Source organism: Corythoichthys intestinalis, chromosome 9 (assembly GCF_030265065.1).
Source record: "Corythoichthys intestinalis isolate RoL2023-P3 chromosome 9, ASM3026506v1, whole genome shotgun sequence".
Classification (NCBI taxonomy): Eukaryota; Metazoa; Chordata; class Actinopteri; order Syngnathiformes; family Syngnathidae; genus Corythoichthys; species Corythoichthys intestinalis.
Window position 1 is genome coordinate 9,278,572 of NC_080403.1, and position 24,019 is coordinate 9,302,590.

The window sequence follows — 24,019 nt, forward strand, 5'->3', positions numbered from 1 at the left end:
AGAGAAGAAAAAACATCCCTCCGCTACAGCGCCTCCATTTTGAATAGCCGTGTAATAAGGGATTGGCATAGTTAGTGTGTATGTGTGTGTGAGTGCATCTGTATGTGCGCGCGGCTGTCGCCCCGCTGAGCTGCGTAGTGTCAACAAGCCACGGCCAAACATCCGTCGACATGGACGACCTGTTCAGCCCGCGGAGGTAAATAACTTGTGCTTTAATTCGAGGGCGTTCTTTGCTGTTTTGTCTACTGGGTACGCTTCGGGCTTTGCGTTCGCTTCGCGTCCACTTAACACGGAGCGCTCGGCGTGTCAGCAGTCACGAAGTTGTGGCTAACGAGCTAGCCGAAATTACAGCACGAGCGCTAATGTCACGGTCCGGAGCAGCTAGCCTCTCGTCTTTGATGCTATAATGCGATATTAAAGGCGACGAAGAGCAGTTAGCTCGTGTCAGCCGCGTATTTCTGCGTTGTGTGACATTTGCAGACGCCTTTAGCAATTTGCCTGTTAAAACACCATTAGCGATCGTAGTGTATTTACATACGCGGGCTTCCTCACTTACATACGTATGACATGTTATGTGCATGCATTGCTAACGTCGCAGTGGAATACTGGACCCAGGCTGCGGACAACAAGCAGACATGTTAAGAAACACAATACAAGACACTGCTCCTTTTTTTGAAATGGTGACTCTAGTTGTAGTGCAAGAATTAGCAGCCCGTGTGCTGGCGTGATTGATTGACAGGCCTTCGCGGCCGCTGGCGTCGAGTTTCGCTTGGCCTAATGTCAGCAAACGTCAGCGGGGCGGGGCACCCATTGGCAGACGAAGACGTGTGGGCGGAGCGCCGCCTTTTAACGAGATCACTAGCAGATGAAGCGGAGATAATCAGCTGAGAGCAGCGATCGCACGCCGTCACTGCGCGACCTGAATTGCCGTGATTTCTGTCCCTTGTCCTTTGCCGCTGGGAAACTGCGATGGTGGGTGATTTATTGAAGCAAACATATTGATTGCCATCCACTTGTTTTTACGTGATTTCTAGGAGCTTGAACAGCACTCAAGGCGAGATAAGAGTGGGACCAAGTCATCAGGTAAACTGGGGCTACGTTAGGAATCACTTCCTATATAGTGCCCTATATATTGTAACGAGTTCACCATTCTTATATTATTGTTCCCCAACCTTTATTAGTTCTTTATACGTGAACTTTTTCTCTGCTTTGACGACGAAATGGATCCCATCCATTTTAGCTTGTCCATGGCTGTCAATGGCAGCCAATGATGAACTGTGAAGCCCGTTAGTGATCATTCACCTCACTATCAGACAGTCCTTCAACTTAAAATCAATTTCAAGGTTATTAGCATCAATGGCAGAGTACAAGTTTAAACAATATCTGAAGGCACAACACAAACATGTCAAAAATGTATAAGTACTGCAAAATGTCAATCTTGAATTAATTTATTCTCTAATTTGCTCACTTAGTGTGATGTGTGGGCCTGTGTATTTGAGCACAGAGCTGTTATACTCTCAGCAGAGAACCATGAATTCTTCAGTTGTATGACTGGCAGTTGTACCTCCTTCCAGCTGATAAAAGATTATTTAATTGTTCTGCATGTCGCTGTCATTGATAGATGTTAGGGCTGAACGCTTTTAGAAAAAAAAAAAATTTAATTGCAATTTTTATGGGCAATATGGCAATTTCAAATAAAGTTTCAGTGCAAAATATACAATGTAGTCATATTTACAAACATGGCATGAAATGACATCACACCATCAACACATAGGCTTTGAGTCAAATGATGCAAAGACAGTAAAGTGACTGTATGAGACATCATTTAAGTTAACATTTTAAGTTAACAAAAAATAGTTCAACAAAGCAGAGCAAAAAGCGATGCTGTCATACAGAATTTTTGAATATTTTATTTAAACAATGGTTATCGTCACCTTTGGTGACTACTATTGTTTGAGTCTCTGCTTTTACAGAAGCCATTCTTGATCCTTTTTACTTGAGCAGTCTACTTTTTTCCCTTTCATCTCTCATGTTGAAGATTTTAAGTGAAACTGGTTATCTGATTACCTCACCAATAGCCACTCTAGCTTGAACTGCATTGTTCTTCAGCATTTTGTGGACCTAAATTGATTGCTTTGGTGGCGAGGCCACCATATAAATCACTAAAAACCGGTGCAGCAATTATACTCAGTATACCTAACTAAGTCATTCTTGATCCTATTTTCTTTGAACATTCATTTTTTTCTCTTCATCTGTAATGATGACCATAACTTTTTAAGTGAAACTGATTTCCTGGTTACCTCATCAATAGCTCCTCTAGCTTGAACTGCATTGTTCTTCAGCATTTTGTCGACCTAAATTGATTGCCTTGCTCTAGAAAGGGAACCATATAGATCAATAAAAGCTGGTGCAGCAATCATGTTCAGTATCCCTAACTATGTTTTTTAACAGATATTAATTCACAAGATGCAGTGCAAAAATATTTTTATATGCATAGAGCTGATAGAAAGAGCTCATAGATCCTATTATTTTGCATGCAGACTGTAGCTAATGAAGTAACGTGTTATAATTCACCTCCGGTAATTATTATACCAGTGCACACCTACCCTCTGTTTGCTTGTGATGAGTATCTCCCCAGAACCCTTAACAGTTTTGAACATTTGTACATCATAATGTTTGATGAGGTTCATAGTCTGGAAGCATTTTACAACGCTCAGTCTTTGTTTTCTTTGCAGGCAAAGCTTCCTGAGCTGCAGCCTCGTTCCATGCCTGTTTCTCAGACTCCAGCACAGGGCGAGGAGCTCATGTGGACGCCTGGTGTCAATGATTGCGACCTTCTCATGTACCTGAGAGCTGCCAGGTTAGTGTCACTGAGATGCTATTGATTAGAATTTATTTCAGGACTTTGCATTGCTTTGCGTTTTTTTTTGTTTTTTTGCCATTGTCTCATCAGATTTTCCTCCATTACTACAAAAAAAAGTCTATCCAAAACAATGCAATGAGGAAGCAATTATTTTTGAAATGCAATAACGTTGATTTATCCTTGATGGACAGATAACAAATTCTTGTTCTTGTGGAATTTGGGTCACAAGCATCTCTATTTTATTTGTTTACCAAGGAGCATGGCAGCATTTGCGGGTATGTGTGATGGAGGATCCACAGAAGACGGATGTTTAGCAGCCTCTCGTGATGATACCACACTCAACGCCCTTAACATGGTAGAAAGCTTAACTTGTGTTCATTGTTGTCATCATGTACTACTCAAAGATGACTTACTATTTCACTGCATATCCACTCCAGTTGCATGCAAGTCATTACAATGCGGCAAAAGCTCTCCAGCGTCTGGTGAAGAAGCCTCTGCCAAGGCTCATTGAGAAGTGCTGGTCAGAGGATGATGTGGTGGGTTACAGTTGATTACGACTACTTTTAATATTTGTTGAATTGTAGGCAGTAATGCACTTTTTGAAACAATGGTGTAGAATCATTTGTTTATGAAATCAAATATGTAATATAATTTACTTTCCAGAAACGCTTCATCAAAGGCCTGAGACAATACGGAAAGAATTTTTTTCGGATTCGAAAAGACTTCTTGCCGAGCAAAAAGACTGTAAGTGATGCACTTCCACTTAAACTCCATAAAGTCTAAACATAGACTTCATAATGATATTGACAGGACATGGGGCGCAGGGCCGATTCATAGTGGGCCTATCTCCATCAAAGCTAACCAAGTGGAAACACAAAGAGCTTTTTATGTTGATAATTCTTGTGAATAAATGTTTAAATCACTGAATTTTTTATAGATATGGACGTAAAACAGTCTTGAATCTTGGTTAAGAGAAAAAAAAACCCAAACTGGCAGTTAGCATTTATTTTACGTAAATATGTCGAATGTGCTGCTAGTCCACTGTGGCACAGCCTTATCACCACAAAGAGCTTTCACGTGGAAAATTCTTGTGAATTAAAGCGTAAATCCCTGAATTCTTTATAGATATAGACGTGAAATAGTCCTGATTCTTTGTTAAAAGAGCAAAGAACCAGGCAGTTAGCATTTATCTTACGTAAATTTGTCAAATGTGCTGCTAGTCCTGAAGCCACTGTAGCACCGCCTGATCACCACAAGAGCTTCTTCCGTTGAAAATTCTTGTGAATAAGTGCTTAAATCCCTGAATTCTTTATACTAGTAGATATGGACGTGAAACAGTCTTGATTCTTGGTTAAAACAAAAAAAACCTTGCATTTAGGATTTATTTTACGTAAATATTGCTAACTATGACGGCAATGCCGTAAAAGCTAATTTCTCCCATTGATTTATTTCTACGACGTTTCAAAATGCATACACGGTACGAAAAAATAAAATAATTACCTTGAATCCTCGAACAAATCACTCCTGAGACTATCCCTGTTTGTTTGTGGTATAGCCTTCGTACTTTTTCAACCTAAATCTGGTGTTAGATCACCGCGTGCGTGTTTTTGAGAATAACTCCTCTTGATGTGGGCAGGCCCCCTACTTGAAGGCGTGGCGCAGTGTCTGACGGATGTGACCCGTCAATATAATTATGAAGTCTATGGTCTAACATAAGTCCTGTAATTTTATTATATGACATGCGTACTTCCCCCAAAAAACCTGCCATTTGTGTCATCAGGGAGAGCTGATCACGTTCTATTACCACTGGAAAAAAACTCCTGAGGCTGCAGGAACGCGCGCTTATCGTCAACAACGCCGGCAGCCGTCATCTCGAAAAGCAAAGACTCGCTCTGTCGCTCCTCCCGTGAGCGCCCCGTCTCGAAATTACTCTGGTGAGCAAGCGTGCCCTGCCTCTATCTCGCCATTCATGCAAAGGTTGGAGTCAGCCTAGTACTGCTTTTTTCTGCAGTGGATGCAAGTTCAGCCAGTGAGGATGAACTTGACAGTGAAGATAGCGAACAAGATGTTAAGAGCTGCAGCCACTGCGGCACAACACGTGCGTAGAACTCGAATTTGGAAAGATGGCAGTTGTTGTTTTTTGTAATTACAGCTTTTAAGGGTGTCTTTTCCTCCGGCAGGTTCTAAGGATTGGCACCAAGGAGGAAGATACAACCCTTTGCTATGCACAACCTGTCGCACGTATGAAAACAAGCACGGCTGTTTGCCAGCAACCCAGAAGTCTTCAGGGACGTCATTCATGTTTAAACCTGTGAAAGAGGAAGAGGAGGGGAACAGTAAACATGGCATGAGGACACGGAGAAGCAGAGCACCTGTAAGCATATGCCCATTAACATACTTTTTTTGGGGGGGGATAAAGCCCTACTCAAGCAAATCGCGAATATGTGGTTATCCACTGTAAACTTAGTATATGTTGCTCGCTTTACTATGGAAACCTGACATATGTATTCTTTCTCAAGCAGCAGTTATCTTCCTTAAGAAGTGGCCACAGGAGACTCACGGGTTCTCCCACGAGTGAGGATCAGCACTCAACTACCCAGAATTCCCAGACTGGGACTAGAGCTTCCACCACTGACAGTAAGAATGACTCCACAAAGAAGAATAACAAGGTAAACCGTCAACACGCTCTTAGATTGGGAAATTTGAAGTGAAGCATGCACCTGAAATGGATATTACAACACTTCTGCATTTATTATCGTCAAGTACTACATTTTAGTTTTCCTCCAAATATAAAAGCATAAACCACTCACACATATACAGATGAGTTATTTTAATAATCATTTCCAAGAAGGAATTGTGAGTGTCACGACTCTGCTCTAACCCTTAGGGCATATGACTATTTTGGTAATTTAAAAAAAAAAAAAAAAAAAAACCTGACATCAGAGACCTGGTGAACGTGGCCATCCCATTTTGACTCACATAGGCCATAATATTAACATTCGATATAGAAGTGTGGCCTACGTTTATGTAATTTAATGAATACATTTATAAATTAATAGGATAAGAATAAAAACAAAATGTATACAATTAAAATAAATGGAAACAAAAATACACTCCTCCAATGACACTTAGAAAAAAAATTGATAGTATTTAACTTAATTGCAAACCTTTGACAACTATAGACATCCAATTAATTTAAACAGGGAGGGTTGGCTGCAATCCCAGTCAATGGCAGCTAATCAGTGACCTGTAAAGTGTTAAAAATTCTTAATATATCTTCTTCCAGAAAGTGAAAGAGGAAGCAGCTACACCAAAGACAATGAAAAGGGTCAGGGAGATTCCTCCTCAGGAGCCAAACGAGCCTGAAAAAGTCAAACCTAAAAGGCAGAAGACTCAGGTGAGGAACAAGCAGTGATGGAATGGAAATAATAAAGCATGTTGAATATCGCCATTACCTGTGCATCAACGTCGGTCATCCATCTTGTGCCGTCTTCAGGAGCCACAAGATTCCCGTTCTGAAGTGGAGGCCGAGGTTGAGGAAGAGAGCTCTTCGGAAAGCCGCAGTGCTCAGGACGACGGCAGCAGTGACACCAAAGACATCGATCAGGACAACCGCAGCTCCTCCCCGAGCATTCCCAGCCCTCAGCAGGGCAACGAGAGCGATTCGGACTCCTCTGCTCAACCGAGCGCCGTCGCCCCCGAGTCTGCGGCCCCACCGACCGCCCAGGCTGACGCGGCGCTTCCACAGGCACCTCCTGCTCAAGGCTCAGCTGTGGTGCCACCGCAAAGCACTCCCGCTCCTGGTCCTCCTCCTAGCCCGCCCCCTCCATCTCCAGAGCCACCTCAACAAGCTGCTGCAGAGTCCGCTGCCAACTTAGGCCAGAGTGGCCGCCAGCCAGCCACCCCTCTTTCGCTCTCTGGTGTACCGCCGCTTCCACCCACTGTGGGGCAAGACTCTCCTCTCTCATCTGCATTTCAGGTGCCACCCGCTCTCAACTCAGTGCCATCCCAGCTGCCACCATCCCAGAGACCCCCACCCTTCTTTAGGGAATCACAGCTGCCCCAGCCTCCTCTTACTGGCCCCCAAATCAAGCCTCCTCCAACCACCCCAATTCAACCTTCCCACAAACAGATACCACACCAGCCTGCTCCACCCTTCCCCCAAATGCCCTCCAATCTTCCTCCTCCACCTGCTCTAAAGCCTCTGAACTCTCTGCCCAACCAGCATCCTCCAGGCGCACCGCCTCCACCTCTCCAGCTCATGCCTCAGCCTTTGCCCGTGCAGACGCTTTCTGGCCAGCTTCCAGTGATTTCTCAGGCACACGCTAACCCTGGAAAGAGTACAAGTTCCCCTCATCCATCCGGCGCATCCTCACAGCATGTCCCCTCCGCTACGTCAACCTCAATTGGTCCCATCGGCCCCCTCCCTGGTTTGCAGCCGTCTTTCCCACCTGTTGGGCAGAGACCATCACCAAGCTCTACAGTGGGCGGGCCTCAAATTCAAATCAAAGAGGAGCCGATGGATGAGATGGAGGAAGCTGAGAGCCCGCAATCTCCACCCCGCAGCCCATCACCCGAGCCGACTGTCATCAACATGGCGAGTCACGCCAGCCAGTCTGCACGGTGCGTTTTACACAAATGTGGCAAACATGTACCGTAATTTTCGGACTATAAGCCGCTACTTTTTTTCCTTCATTTTGAATCCTGCGGCTTATAGTCCAGTGCATCCTATTTGTTGATTCATTTGGGTTAATAGGTAACACTTTGTTTGACAGCGGCGTCGTAAGACTGTCATAAGATAGTCATAATTATGACATGATACGATCATAGACATTACTGAATGTTTGTCATTAAGTGTCATCTGGCAAATTATATCACTAACTCCATCTATGTCTACCATGGATCTTTTACATCTATTCAAAAGTGAGATAATTTGCGGGATAACACTAAATGACATCTGTTACAAGCATTCTTTAATGCTCATGACAGTGTCATGTCATAATTATGATTGTCTAATAACAGTTTTATGGTGTCACTGTCAAATAAAGTGTTACCAAATACCATAACTAGCAATTATTGAAACAACTGGAACAGTAACTGAAGAAATAATTAGCACAGAACATGCATTTTGTTTGTTTGGTATTTACATCTGTAGCACTGCAATGCATGCTAGGAGGCATGTTGGACAACAGTAATGTTGACAGCAATGTTGAGCCAATTGGCTGCACAGCTTAATTGCTTCAAGAAGCTTCATTTGGCCATCATTGCTCCCTTGGGGTAGACAGTCAACCTCTGCTACGGATCTAAATAACAATCAAAATCCATGTTCTCTCTCTCATCACTGCTCCCTTGGGGTACCCAGTCAACCTCTGCTGCAGTTGTAAATAACAATCAAAATTCATGTTCTGTGCTAATTATTTCTTCAGTTACTGTTCCAGTTGTTTCATTAATTGCTAGTTATGGTATTTGATAACACTTTATTTGACAGTGGTGCCAAAAGACTGTCATTAGACAATCATAATGATGGCATGACACTGTCATGAGCATAAATGATGGTTCATGGTGGTTCATTTGGTCTTATTACAGTCGTATGATGCCGCTGTCAAATAAACTGTTAACTGTTAATATCTTTTGTTAGAAATATCCCATAATACAGTGAGGACAACTGCGGTTTATAGTCCAGTGCGGCTTATTTATGAACGAATGCCGTTTTCGCGCCAAATTTGGTGCGTGGCGGATTATAGTCAGGTGCGCCTTATTGTGCGAAAATTACGGTACGTAATTTTTCCTCTCTTGAGTAAATTCACAAGAGGCACAACAGTTTTAGCACACATACACTAACTCCAAATACCAAAGCAAAATGTCTTTTTTGCAAAAATTTCAGCATGCAATCAATATACAGTACCATCTAAACACAGCGTGATGAACACCACACAACCCAGTGAGAGCTAATGCGAGCTGTATCAAAAATTTGTAGGCATTGGTCGATTTTATTTTTTCACAGTTTGATAACCTTGAGAAAAAAACACTGCTGTTTCATAGGTATGAAAATTAAAGCTAATAAAAGTACTATTTAGAAATATCGCTGTTAATTTTTAAAAATAATAATAATAATAATTAAATCAGTTTGTGGTAGACCTGTAAAGCAAAACATACAGTGTCTTGTATTTGTTTTATTTTATTTCATTTATTTATAAATTAATTTTTGGGCTCTCCTTTGTACAGTAAAAAGGTTCAAATGAACTACAACCACCCGGTACCCATGAGATGAGGTGCAATCCTCCCATTTTTTGGATTACTGGATTAACTGCTTAAATTGCAACTAAACTACATTAATCAGCCCTGAGACCAGGCATGTGCCAGTATAATATTCTGACAGTATGATAACCTTAAGCCAATCTCTACCCCAATATCTGGGTTTAAAAAAAAAAAAAAAAAAAAAAAAAACTTTTTCCTTTGAACAGGATTTTTGTTTTTCAAAAAATCTTAGCAAATTGAAACATAAGTATAATGTTAAGTTAAATATATATGTGTATATATATATATATATATATATATATATATATATATATATATATATATATATATATATATATATGGCGGAAAACACAGACAAGACTGAAAAAGCAGTTTCTGCTCTTGCACTCCTCTTTAAAAGGAACTGCTGTATTTTAAGCTAAAACAACTGTTGTGTTTGATAGAACAATATGTCTATATGCTGCCATAGCAGATTCATGGCGCATTAAGCCCCCGTACTATTTTTAATTTGTCCGTTTTACCCTGAAAACCCCGCGTTTACAGACGTCACGCAACCGCTTTTGTTTCAACCCAGTCATAAACCAAAAGTAATTAATTATATTTATTATTCAAAATTTCTGTCGTTTTTAGCTTAGAATCATTAATTGATGTCTCATATTTCATTTAAAAAAAAAAAAAAAACGACTTTAAAAAATTATTTACTCACATATTTTAAACTTTTAAACAAATTACGTCACAATGAAAAAAATGGCGTCTGTAAAAAAGTCACGGATATCTACCTCATAGCTATCGCTTAATTGTATTTTTTTTTTTTTTGTTACTGTTGCATTTTCTCCGTTGTGTCAGATAATAAATAATCGATCCAAACAAAAAAAATGAAAAAAAAAAACATTTAAAAGGGTAAACATATGAAAAAGAAAATCTCGACCACTCCTTGATGTCTGTGATTTTTGCATCGCGACCCTTGTTATATTGCCATGTTTCACCCATAAAATCCCCCCAAAAATCCAGCTGTGGCCATTCACAGCTGTGTCTGGACACTCAGTGATACATGCTACATGGAGTTTTGGATCGAAACAAGGTAAGTACGCGATCATATCTCGTTGAAGTCATGGCGTCTGTAATTCTGTTCACGCGTGCTCTCACCTCCAGATAGGGTTTTGCTGTTTAAAAAACATTTAAAAAAAAAAAATAGTCCTCCTGTTCAAAATTTTTCTTCCCCCAGAAAATTGAGATTTTAAGCTTTCCAATGATGTATCACACATGCATATCGGACAATTTTGCAAGTTGGCTAAATCAGGGGTCTCAGAGCGGAACTTCAAGTCACCTGAATGTTTTCCGCCATACATGTATAAATATGTATTCTAAATAAAATTAAAATAAATGCAGTCCTTTAGGTGATCCAAAACTCACAGCTCAACAATATTACAATCGGAACAAAAATAACTGAATTATTTTCCATAAAAAGCACATGTGTATGACTCGTATCATGTTTACATTATACACACGCTCTCTTTCTCAACACAGACAGTTGCCAGAGAGAAAAAAAACACGTTTTACCACCGCTAGACACACTAAACACGCTGGAGTTAACTCTCGTAGCTGGTGGGAAACGTTCATGACTGTGTTTACTAACCTTTCATTTTAATTTTGTATAAATGCGAAATCATATTGGAGGTATTGCCTCCTAAGCAGCCACCCTCCGCAAACATGTTTTACATGTTGGTTGGCCCTCCTCTAAGCCGCAGCCGTGCTTAACTGTTTTGTAGCCGAAGTATTCCCATACCAGCGATTTCGTTTTCTTCGATAGGGGAAAAAAATAAGGAGTTTCACCTCCTCCAGCCATCATGTAGCACAGCTGACTCACTGACACTGAGAAACAACCGTTGAGGGAGGGTTGCGCCTTACAGCTGCAAGCGAGGGATTTCTCCATGCATTTTTGGGACATAAAAAAAATAGTTAATACCTTAGGGAGGGTATGATGGAAATTTTTTGCGGTTTTAAAACCTTGACATATTCATACCATGGTATACCTTGAAACAGGTAATCGGCACAAAGTATTTTAAAAAATCATGCTCCAAAGATAGATCCGTAATCCTGACACGTTCACAAATAAAGAAGTAGCAGAAATTTTAGTTAGTCTCATCATCAAGAAGAAAAACAAAGCGACTGATTTTTTGCGCCCTCCCTATGGGCGGTCTAAAGATAATTTTTTTTTTTTTTTAATCTCAATAACGAAACTATTAACAATTACCGGTACGCTTGGAAATGGAGGGAACAATCCATTCCTTGTTCAGGCTTTAAAGTTGTAAAACATACAATCACTGTAAAAGACAAGAAAATGTTCATTAAAAAACTACCACCAAAGGGAAAAACAAACAGCATCCACTTGGTTTGTGATTAAGATCCACCCTTCCTTCCACAGATCTGAACCCTGGCTTTGGTCGTATACGTCAAAGGAACCAATTCACTGCTTGTTCGGTCTAGTTTGCGAGCGGCTATACTGAAAAAAAAAATGCTCATAACCGCCAGGGGGATATTACCTTCAGTTTTGAAAAGAACGGCATACCCTCAAACTGATTATCAGCACGTGCCTATGATGCAACGTTTTATATGTATTCATTCATATTTTTAACTGTAGTTGTTCACATATATTATATTGGATAATGATTTGCTAAATTGCATCAAGTAAGAATTTCGTGAGTCTGAGTCAAAACCTGCTTGTACTAAAGAATTTGCATCTGTCCTGAATTTCAGGTTCATCAAACACCTGGATCGCGGCTACAACTCTTGCGCTCGGACGGACCTGTTTTTCACGCCACTTTCTTCCTCCAAGTTGGCCAAGAAAAGGGAGGAGGCTCTAGAGAAGTCTCGCAGGGAGGCTGAGCTCAGTGCTCGGCAAGAGCGAGAACGGGAGAAGGATCGAGAGCGAGAGAGGGAGGCCGACAGAAATGCTGTAAGTCGTGATGGGCGAATGAAGCTTTCTGAAGCATTGAGGGTTTCTTTTTGGATCAAAAATGATTAGAAGCTTTGGGGCTTCACAACGAGAAGGAACAGCAAATGAAATTACAGCAGCTGCTTCATAATTTGACCAAAGCACTCACACAAAACTGGAACATAATTCAACATATGCAATAAACCTCTCACAAGATGCATGTTTGTAAATAGATGTGCTTGTACTCTTATCGTGAACTGGCTTCAGTCTAATTTTGTAAAATTTGAAAAAATTAAATATTAAATAAGTGCTGTTTGTTCATGCCTGGATTCAATCCTGATCAAAATTAAGTTGCCGCTAGAATGCTTCAATGAGTTAACATCAAGGTGGGTAGCAAGCGCATATTTTAATCTCCCGGTTTTTATTTGGCACCGATTGACCGTGGAAAAATGGAGATATGATCCTTTTAGTTTCGTAATAGAGAAGGCACTAGTGTTGTTTGGACGAATCATGCTTCATTTCTGTAGATTTTTTTCCTGTCGCCGGAATGCAATGTTTATTTGTTTTTGTTATTCCATAGTACAGTATAATAGTATCGGTTAATACAGATAACTGCTGAGAAAAAAAGCCATTGTATTAAAAAAAAAAAAATCAAACATCTCAATCGGTTAGTCAGAATGTAACTCATTACTTGAGTATTCTTTTCAACCAAAACTTTTTTTTTTTACTTGTACTTGAGTACATTTTTTGGATGCCTACTTATACTTTTACTTGAGTAATATTACTTTGAAGTAATGCTACTCTTACTTGAGTAAAATCTTTGGCTACTCCACCCACCTCTGGTTAACATGTTGAGCTATAGTTGGTCGCATGGCATAAATTGTGTCATTTTAAATTCAAATAGCTATTAGTACAAAGCTAAAAACAAAAAATAAAATAAACTCACATAGCTGATGAGGTCCGAAGCATTTTGGAGATTAATAAAGTTTCAGACGTCATGAGTCACGTGACAGCTGTCGTTTGATACAAGCTCTGACATTGTCATTTGAAAAAGGGAGGTTTGTTTTGTTTGCCCATCATTACCTGCAAGTGAAACAGTCCTTTCATTTTGTTGCTCTTTGTCTGTCACCAGGGATGGAGATTAACAAAGTGCTGTATTTCAGTTATATGTTTTAGTTAAGTTTTTAGTTGAGTATTTATCTTTCTGTGAACTTTTTAGTTTTGGTTTTTGCATTTGAAATCAAGTTTATTCATTAGAACGCTTTGTAACTGCCACAGCTATACAAAAACGCTTTACAGAGCATATGTCATAAGCAAAAACAACAAGACGATCAATTTATACACAATGGATGGATGGAATTACTAATATAGTATGCTCAGAAATCCATACTTGTACTTTCACACGTTTTTGATCAAAAGTATCTATACAAGCACAGAGTGAGAATAATTTTAACCCACAAAACATGTATTTCTCTTCCAATGTCTTTGTCTACAGCGAGCTTCCAGTTCCTCCCACGACAGCCGCATGAGCGAGGCTCACGTGGTTGCTCATGGGCGCCCTGTGTACGAGCAGCCACCCACTACAGTTGCCGCCGTTCCCCCCTACATTGGCCCCGATACGCCTGCCCTCCGCACCCTGAGCGAATACGCCCGACCCCACGTCATGTCCCCCACCAACCGCAACCACCCTTTCTATGTGTCTTTGAGTCCCGGGGACCCAATGCTGGCATACCACATGCCTGGCCTCTACAGTGCCGAGCCCAGCTTGAGGGAGCGCGAACTTAGGAACCTCCGAGAGAGGGAGCTCCGTGAGAGGATGAAGCCAGGATTCGAGGTCAAACCCCCAGACTTGGAAACTTTACACCCCTCGGCCAACCCCATGGAACACTACGTCAGGCACGGGGCCCTGGCTCTGCCGCACATACCCGGACCGCCTCACCACTTTGCACCCTTTCATCCCGGGCTCAACCACTTGGAACGGGAGCGGATGGTTTTGGCCGGTACTCAGCTGCGCCCGGAGTTGAGCTACGCCGAGCGCCTCACTGCGGAGCGGCTGCATGCTGAGAGGATGGCCTCCGTGGCACCGGATCCCGCGGCCAGGTTGCAGATGCTCAACGTGACACCGCATCATCACCAGCACTCACACATCCATTCTCATCTCCACCTGCACCAACAAGACCCCCTCGGTCAAGGTGACTCCAAATCCAAACACAACAAGTTCTCAAGTTGTCAGTGTTTTCAGTTCAGGTCAGTGACAATAGCTTTTCTGCATATGGTTTACAAACATGTTCATTCACACAGGTTCAAGCCCTCATCCTCTGGTGGACCCACTGGCAAATGGACCACGTCTGGCCCGCTTCCCTTTCCCTGGAGGCCCTATCCCTAACCCCCTGCTGGCTGATCTTCCACATGACCATGAGTTGCTACGCCACCCTTTGTTTGGTATGTCCTTAGGTTCACACAACTTTTCCTAGCGCTCTGTTCATACTATACAGTGGTACCTCTACATACGGAATTAATTTGTTCCAGGACCTTGTTTGTAAGTCGAAATGGTCGTATGTCGAGCAGGATTTTCCCATAAGAATACATTACAATTCCATTAATTCGTTCCACAGCCCAAAAAAACTACACTAAATACTTAATAAATACTGCTGGAACTATTACAAATGGCAATTACACATAGCAAAACAAATACATTTTTAATTAAAACCGTAATAATAAATAAATATAATAATAATTCCTGTAATAATGTAACAAATCGGGTTCTAATGTGGCGGATGTTTTGCGTGCTGTACCTGAACACACCGCATCACTGAAGTGACAGACAGAGGACGCGGTGCGGTTGAGAGTTTACTTTCCCTTTTAATATTTTGTTGAGAACACCGTCAACTGCGGCGGACAGTAGGCGTGTTGTGTTGGACAAGTTCTGAAATAAATGATAAAAACCTGACGAAGCTGACGATTTTTGTGGCGATGTTACCACAATAATAATTGTCAACTTAACTTATAAAGATTGGCAAATGGTGTTTGGAGGAGGACCGTCGAGAGTAAACGTTCTACGGTTGTACTGTTGAGCCAGTTCCACACTCATGTTTTTCTATCATTTTCAACTTCATTTCTATGGTAAGCATCACCCTTTTCCTTGTTTCACCACCTGTACCAACCTTTTTTTGAAATCTATGTATATTTCTCCTACAAGAAAATCTGCCAAGCGTCCTTCTGCGGTGCTGTCATATCGTCGTATTTTGAGCATGTCGTCGGATGTAGAAACAAATGGCAAGTCAAATTTTACGTCGGATGTCGAAAAGAACGTGTGTCGAAGCGATCGTATGTCGAGGTACCACTTATTTGGTTAAAGAGGTACTAAATTCATGCATAAGAAATAAGAGCGTGCCTTGGTTAATGTGTGTTATTGGTATATTGATAGTAGATTGTTATTGATTGCAATAGCATTTGCAAGTAAAATTCTCCTGCAAATGGTAGTTTTTGAAATGTCACTGTGTGACATCACATCATGTCATATTGTGCAAGTACCTGCCCTATTCATTCTTACTCCACGCTTATTAATGTGGAGAGCGTCGCGTATTGAAATTAAATCCAATGGGGAACAGGATTTTTTAGAAACTCAGAGAAAAGGACCAACTAAATTTGCTTAAGAAAAAGGACATTCTGGGCACTTTCAATGCAAATTGTCGTGCAAACCTGGTAAAATGGCATGCTAGGTTGTGAAAAATAATGAGGGGGGGCAAAAAAAACAACTTTCTTGCCTCATTGACATAGTTGGCGACCAGATTAGTGTAACGTGCCTTTTGGATTGTAAAATACCCCTTAACCGCAGTTAAAGATACTAGGGCTGTCCCAAACGACTAATTTTCTCGCGATTAGTCAGCCGACTATTTTTACGATTAGTCGACTAATCTAATGATTTTTTAAAAAATTAAAAAAATTTTTTTTTTTTTACTAATTTAGCAATGAAATTTTTGTTGACGCTTATCAATTCACAAAAAATATATCGGACCACTTAAATTATTTATTAAAGTACAAATAAACACGTAAATGACAATAATAAATCACAAATAAACATTGAGTTCAAATACTGATAGAATTAACTAGTGTAGCATCCCGATTGGAAAGATGGTCTCTTAAACTGATGGTTTACAACTTTTATTCCATCCTTGATGTAAACACACTGTAAGAGCTACGGTGCACACAAATAAAACAACACAATTAGAAATTAACAAAAACTTTTCACCTTTTTCCTTTGAAACCTTATTTATATATCAATGAATTGCCTTTACCTTAAATTATTACCTTATCATTGACAATCTCTCCCTTGAGTGCAATCACTGTATATACTGTATATATTTATGACCTTTTAACCTTATATAATTTTCTATACCATAAAATAAAGCATAACATGAAATAAACCTTTCAATTAGCATTAAGAACAATACTAATAGCACTTATAGGCCCATTGTCAATGAAACATCATTATTTAGTAAGGCGACAGCACCCTCTAGTGTACAAAAAATGAAAAAAAAAATTACAAACTGGTTGGCGGCGCTTGGTGTTTATTCACGGCCGACGTGCAGCCAAGCTTGGCATTGAAGAGACAGGACAGAAGAGTTTACCCTCCTTTGTTTCTTTGAAATAAGTCAATGTTTTGGACACTCTGGTGCGCTTTTTTTGGCTTTGTGCCGCTTTCCCCGCTTGCATACAGAGCATCCAACATTCTGAACTTTCCACACATATATTTTTTTAACCCTTCATTAACCGTCAACGGGATGTTGTGCTCATCGACGGATTTACGTCATCGATGACGTCGACTACGTCGACTAGTCGGGACAGCTCTAAAGGATACCCAAATGGGTTGAACCATATCAGCTTTTCAAAAGCTCCTCTGGTGGTTAGTAGCCAAAAATGCACTCAATTAGTCCTCCATTGGTTTAGATTCACTTAAAGCAGGGGTGCCCAAATCCAGTCCTTGAGAGTCCCTATCCAGCTTGTTTTCTATGTCTCCCACCTGTAACACACCTGAATTAACTGATCAGCTCATCAGCAAGCTCTGCAGGAGCCTGATAACAATCCTGAATATTTGACTCAGGTGTGTTGGAGGAGGGAGACATGGAAAACAAGCTGGATAGGGGCTCTCGAAGAACGGACTTGGGCACCCGTGACTTAAAGGGACAGGCCTTTGTCATGCGTAACCCCGTGGGAAGATGTTAAGTAAATTGAAAAAAGATATAGAATATAATTTTTCTGTTGCATAATAGTGGATAAGAAATGTAAATAAAAGCCAATATATGCTGGAAGTTGCCCCCTGACATGGGAGCAGACATTTGATCAATATCGGTTGTATTTTGGCCAATCAAATGCGAGTATCCCAGTTTGCCCGCCCTTCCACGTAATGTCATTAATACTCATTATCTCATGCACCTGTGCTTTGGTCTTATCAGTGCGTATGTGCACGGATCTAACTGACAAGACAAAATGGCTGCTCTGGGTGCTTTTTTTTTTGTGTGTGTGTTTCAACATTAGGTTTTTCTATTAAAAGCAATCTAGGAACTTTGCGATTCGCATGCTTAAATACTTTGAGAACAGTCTTTCATAAGACTGTCATTAATACTTGGTTTTGTCTGTCCCTTTAATAAACAATTAACTCCCAAAATCATCAGAATGATTAGTCAATCTTGATTGCCATCCCTATGATTTCACTAGTGCAAAACACTGGATACTTCACTACTGTGGCCAACAACATGATCTCTGTTCTACGTAGGGACCGCATATCCTCGAGAGCTACAGGGTCCTATTCCTCAGATGTCAGCAGCGCACCAGCTCCAGGCCATGCATGTTCAGTCTGCAGAATTGCAGAGAATGGCCATGGAGCAGCAGTGGCTGCATGGGCATCACCTGCATGGAGGCCCCCTGCCCAGCCAGGAAGATTACTACAGGTAAGGATTCATGCAGGAAAATTTCCGCCTAAAAGCGGCAACTAACGATTATTTTTATAATCGTTTAATGGGACGAATCATTAAATGATTTATCGGATAAGTGTCACTTTTTTAAATTACCTACACAATTGAACTGTTTTAAGTACATAAATCCTGTTAGTTTTTAATAAAGGTTCTGATTATAAAACATAAAAAGAATTTCTCAGTACACAGATAGACAAGTCCTGGTCATTCAAATTTAAAAAGTGCTGCTGATTGACATTTTTTTTTAATCTTGTGGGCAAACGATGATATGAATTATGTCAATGACTCATTTATTTTCTTTAAACAAACTGAACAACCAAATCGAATGAGGAGGCAAACTGTAATGAATCGGTGCTGTTTATCAAACAGATGTTCATAAATACAGTCCAAATCCAGTTCCAAAGCACTCTTTCTTGTATGACGATTTACACTTTGAATGGGAGCTTGTGTTGAAAGGAGATTCTAAGCTGTGATATGAATGGGTTTATTTGTGTTGTTTCTTTATAAAAAGAAATGAGACAACTTTACTATCTAACAATAACTCAAGGGCTAATATGCTTCTCCAAAACCCAATACAAACAGACACTTACGACCAAGCCCATCGACAGGGGTGGGGCAACCGGGTATGTTGTCCCGGGCCTCAGGACCATAGGGGGCCCCTGAATGACCCTTAATTTATTTTACTTTACATTCACATATTTCTTTTTTATTGAAATCATCGTCTGATTAAATATTATGTTCTACTCGATATATACGTAAAAACTTTAACATTTTAAATATTTCAAATATTTTTTTTTTCCCTTTAGCTTCTGATATTTTTTTTTTTATTCAAATAATATGGGACCTTAATGGAAAAAAAGAGAAAAATCCGACCTTCAATACAAGTGCATTTATTCAGTGGGGAAAAAATCCCAGATGAAGAAATAATTATTTGACATCAAATAATGTGTGTCACAATTATTGGGAACCCAGGCTCTCCCAGGCTTCAACTGGGACCGTGTGCTTTGGTCAGATGAGACCAAGATTGAGCTTTTTGGCAACAAACACTCTAAGTGGGTCTGGCGTGCCACGAAAGATGCGCACGCTAAAAAGCACCTCATACCCACTGTGAAGTATGAGGGTGGGTCAATGATGCTGTGGGGCTGTTTCGCTTCCAAAGGCCCTGGGAACCTTGTTAGGGTGCATGACATCGTGAATGCTTTGAAATACTAGGACATTTTAAATCAAAATCTGTTGCTGGGTGAGCTGAAGAGGAGAGTACAGAGGAGAGGACCCAGGTCTCTGGATGATTTAGAGAAATTCTGCAAAGAGGAATGGCTGAAGAGCCCTTTTTGTCTTTTCCCATCTTGTGAAACATTATAGGAGAAGATTAGGTGCTGTTATGTTGGCAAAAGGGGGTTATACAAAGTATTAACACCAGGGGTACTAATAATTGTGACACACATTATTTCATGTCAAATGATTATTTCTTTATGTGGGATTTTTCCCCACTGAATAAATGCCTTTGTATTGAAGGTTGGATTTTTCTCTTTTTTTTCCCCATTAAGGTCCCATATTATTTTGAAAAAAAAAAAATATTAGAAGCTAAAAAACACAGAATTATATATATCCAATAATTATTGAGGGCACTGTACAATCACAACTTATTACAGAATAGAATAGCCCTTTATGATCATTACAGTGCCTTGCAAAAGTATTCGGCCCCCTTGAACCTTGCAACCTTTCGCCACATTTCAGGCTTCAAACATAAAGATATAAAATTTTAATTTTTTGAAAAGAATCAACAACAAGTGGGACACAATCGTGAAGTGGAACAAAATTTATTGGATAATTTAAACTTTTTTAACAAATAAAAAACTGAAAAGTGGGGCGTGCAATATTATTCGGCCCCCTTGCGTTAATACTTTGTAGCGCCACTTTTTGCTCCAATTACAGCTGCAAGTCGCTTGGGGTATGTTTCTATCAGTTTTGCACATCGAGAGACTGACATTCTTGCCCATTCTTCCTTGCAAAACAGCTCGAGCTCAGTGAGGTTGGATGGAGAGTGTTTGTGAACACCAGTCTTCAGCTCTTTCCACAGATTCTCGATTAGATTCATGTCTGGACTTTGACTTGGCCATTCTAACACCTGGATACGTTTATTTTTGAACCATTCCATTGTAGATTTGGCTTTATGTTTTGGATCATTGTCCTGATGGAAGATAAATCTCCGTCCCAGTCTCAGGTCTTGTGCAGATACCAACAGGTTTTCTTCCAGAATGTTCCTGTATTTGGCTGCATCCATCTTCCCGTCAATTTTAACCATCTTCCCTGTCCCTGCTGAAGAAAAGCAGGCCCAAACCATGATGCTGCCACCACCATGTTTGACAGTGGGGACGGTGTGTTCAGGGTGATGAGCTGTGTTGCTTTTACGCCAAACATATCGTTTTGCATTGTGGCCCAAAAGTTCAATTTTGGTTTCATCTGACCAGAGCACCTTCTTCCACATGTTTGATGTGTCTCCCAGGTGGCTTGTGGCAAACTTTAAACGAGACTTTTTATGGATATCTTTGAGAAATGGCTTTCTTCATGCCACTCTTCCATAAAGGCCAGATTTGTGCAGTGTACGACTGATTGTTGTCCTATGGACAGACTCTCCCACCTCAGTTGTAGATCTCTGCAGTTCATCCAGAGTGATCATGGGCCTCTTGGCTGCATCTCTGATCAGTTTTCTCCTTGTTTGAGAAGAAAGTTTGGAAGGACGGCCGGGTCTTGGTAGATTTGCAGTGGTCTGATGCTCCTTCCATTTCAATATGATGGCTTGCACAGTGCTCCTTGAGATGTTTAAAGCTTGGGAAATCTTTTTGTATCCAAATCCGGCTTTAAACTTCTCCACAACAGTATCTCGGACCTGCCTGGTGTGTTCCTTGGTTTTCATAATGCTCTCTGCACTTTAAACAGAACCCTGAGACTATCACAGAGCAGGTGCATTTATACGGAGACTTGATTACACACAGGTGGATTCTATTTATCATCATCGGTCATTTAGGACAACATTGGATCATTCAGAGATCCTCACTGAACTTCTGGAGTGAGTTTGCTGCACTGAAAGTAAAGGGGCCGAATAATATTGCACGCCCCACTTTTCAGTTTTTTATTTGTTATAAAAGTTTAAATTATCCAATAAATGTTGTTCCACTTCACGATTGTGTCCCACTTGTTGTTGATTCTTGACAAAAAAATTAAATTTCATATCTTTATGTTTGAAGCCTGAAATGTGGCGAAAGGTTGCAAGATTCAAGGGGGCCAAATACTTTTGCAAGGCACTGTATACACTATATACTGTTAGCGAATGAGGCTAGTGGCCGCCTGACGTAAATAGAGCTTTTCTGCCAAAAAATCTTGTGAATAAATGCTTAAATTACCGAATTTTTCATAGATGGGGACAAAAAACAGTCTCGATTCTTGGTTAAAAGCATAGAAACCGTGCAGTTGCGTTTATTTTACGTATATATGTCGAAGTACAATGCTACTCTGTTAGCGAATGAGGCTAGCGGCCGCCTAACATAAACAGAGATTTTCTGGCGAAAATTCTTGTGAATAAATGCTTAAATCCCTGAATTCTATATAGATATGGACGTAAAACGGTCTCGATTCTTGGTTAAAAGCAAAATAAACCGTGCAGGTAGCATTTATTTTACGTATATATGGCCAACAATGAGCCTAGTCAGTTTAAACACGAAAAATGACACAGCTTGTGGGTAAAGCTATTTTGTGATGTCAGTTGTACCCACGCCCGAACACAGGTGCATTTGATTGGTTTTAACGCCACAACGCGGGAGGAAGGGCAATTTGGGATACTCACATTTGATTGGCTAAAATGGTACTGGCATTAATACATCTGTCCCCATGTTGGATTAAAATGTCCTGGAAATATTGACTTTTTTTCTCTCTACTATTACACATCAGAAAAATTATTTCCGCTGGCTTTATACGTGATAAGGTGTTTTCTTTGCTTTTAAGGGTTTTACTACTTTACTACTGCTTTTAAGGGTTTTTCAACGCTCCTCTACAGCAGTAATTACTTGTATGTTTTTTATCTTCACTACTTTACTGTATTTTCCTGTTTTTGCAGTCGTCTGAAGAAAGAAGGTGACAAGCCATCGTGAGATCTGTGGTGCTTGGTCTGAAAGCCTGTACTTAATACCCAGTAGTGTGTCTTTTCTTTTTCTTTTTTAAAAAAAAAATTATATCTATATATATTACAACATATTGTGTATCGATATGCGCATTCCTCCTTCTTCAGCACTTCAAAGGCCTGCTAAAGTCTGGATTAGGTTTTCACAAGACTATAGTATAAATATTTGTTTTATGAACAATCTCACACATTCACGTGAGATTTCAAAAGTGATGTACTTTTGCCAACCTACTGTTTAACAGTTTCATATGCAACACACAATGTTGTGAAACCACAGCCCTCAGAAGATTTGGAAACAGACTTTGGTGTGACCTTCAAATATATTATTGCGTATGAATGATGATTCCTTGTACAGAACTGCATTTTAACCAGTTTTTGAATAAGTGTTAACAATGGAGCATGACTCAGACTAGAGTAGCAAGTGGCATCGTCTTGTTTAGACTTTAAACAAATAGTAGAGGTGGGTTTTACTCTAATTCTGCTAAATATTTGTCTAAATCCTAAAGTTTTATATATCAAGATATCTTTTCACAGTATGACCTAAGCTTTATTCACTCCTTTTTGAGCCTGTATATATTAAATGTTCACAATATTGTATATGAATGAATACCATTAGTTTTAGATTTAACCATGGTTTAGCAGGAAACCTTAAGCTATAACACTATATAGTACTATAATTGATAGTAATTATTAATTGGATCAGAATCTGGTATTTCATGGAAGAATGCAAATACAAGAATTGGAGACTAATTTAAATATTGACAATTTAAAAAAGGCCTTGAAATGTAATATTTATGTGTATCCATTAAAGTGTGTCCATTGTCTATTTATTTCAATAAATATTCTGCAGTGACACCTTACTTGCTGAAGTGGTTTGATGTGGGGAAAAAAATTGTCAAATTATGCGAATATGATCAACTCAAGTTATGGTAAATTGCGTAATTCTTTTTGTACATTTATACTACAGTGGGATCATAAACTTTAAAGGGATCCACGGATAGAAAGAATTGTAGTTCTTAAAAGATACACATTATTGTGAGTTAAAATAATTTGATATCGAAACCCCCCATGGTGTTTTTGTTTTAATAGAATTTGTAAAATTAGTTTAACTAGTAGGTCGCCATTGTTGTTGACGTCGTAGAGTGGTGACGTCACATGGTTATGCTGCCGGACTTCCAGAGTATGACTCTAGCGCCATAAAAATGTCGTCCTCTCAACCCTTTCAATTTGAACCCGAGAGCAACATTAATGAGCATGACAGAACTGTTGATATTTCACAAAACGAGCAAAAGCAAAATGAACAGGAAAGACTGCACTGAAAAAAAAAAAAACTTGTGATTTACTTGATAAAATCTTTGTAACAATTTACACGTACTTTAAGTAAATTTTACTGCTTGCAATATTAAGTTCACTTTCTGCAATCCAATTTTACTTCCCACTGAAGTTAATGTTTTCTTAACTATCAGGTAAATGTTACGTTGTTGTAGTTAGTTAATGTATGTGAAATCTAACTAAAGAAATTAAGTAAAATCAATTGTTTTATTTCCAGTAGCAGAACTTTAGGCTATATGAAAATATTACATGAACCCAAAATAGCTGTAACATTTACTGTAATGAAACAAATTAAAATCTGCTTTAAGGCAACCACAAGGAAAAACTGCTTAAAAGTATGAGAGGAAAACACATGCAAAAAGTATGTTGAGGCAATGAAAAGGAAATAAAAGACTCAATAAAAACACATAGTAAGTACTCGTCGCTTTTAACCAGTGAGTGCATGTGTTGGACGTCTTGCCGCGTACAAGGAATTGCAG

General features: G+C 39.8%; 1 protein-coding gene across 2 annotated transcripts; it reads left to right on the forward strand.

Moving 5' to 3' along the window:
* On the forward strand, nucleotides 1-22,316 carry rereb (arginine-glutamic acid dipeptide (RE) repeats b). Of its 2 annotated transcripts, none has more exons than XM_057846547.1 (17): nucleotides 1-196; nucleotides 1,035-1,083; nucleotides 2,736-2,860; nucleotides 3,119-3,218; nucleotides 3,301-3,399; nucleotides 3,527-3,607; nucleotides 4,644-4,797; nucleotides 4,875-4,961; nucleotides 5,044-5,237; nucleotides 5,383-5,532; nucleotides 6,150-6,260; nucleotides 6,360-7,486; nucleotides 11,879-12,077; nucleotides 13,552-14,248; nucleotides 14,358-14,498; nucleotides 17,833-18,007; nucleotides 22,146-22,316. In XM_057846547.1, exons 1-17 carry the CDS (start codon nucleotides 171-173, stop codon nucleotides 22,177-22,179), a joined length of 3,549 nt encoding a protein of 1,182 aa, XP_057702530.1. In that variant the 5' UTR covers nucleotides 1-170; the 3' UTR covers nucleotides 22,180-22,316. The 2 variants fall into 2 exon arrangements, with proteins under 2 accessions (XP_057702530.1, XP_057702531.1); XM_057846548.1 differs by having other exon boundaries at nucleotides 5,386-5,532.
* Nucleotides 22,317-24,019: the final 1,703 nt, after the last annotated feature.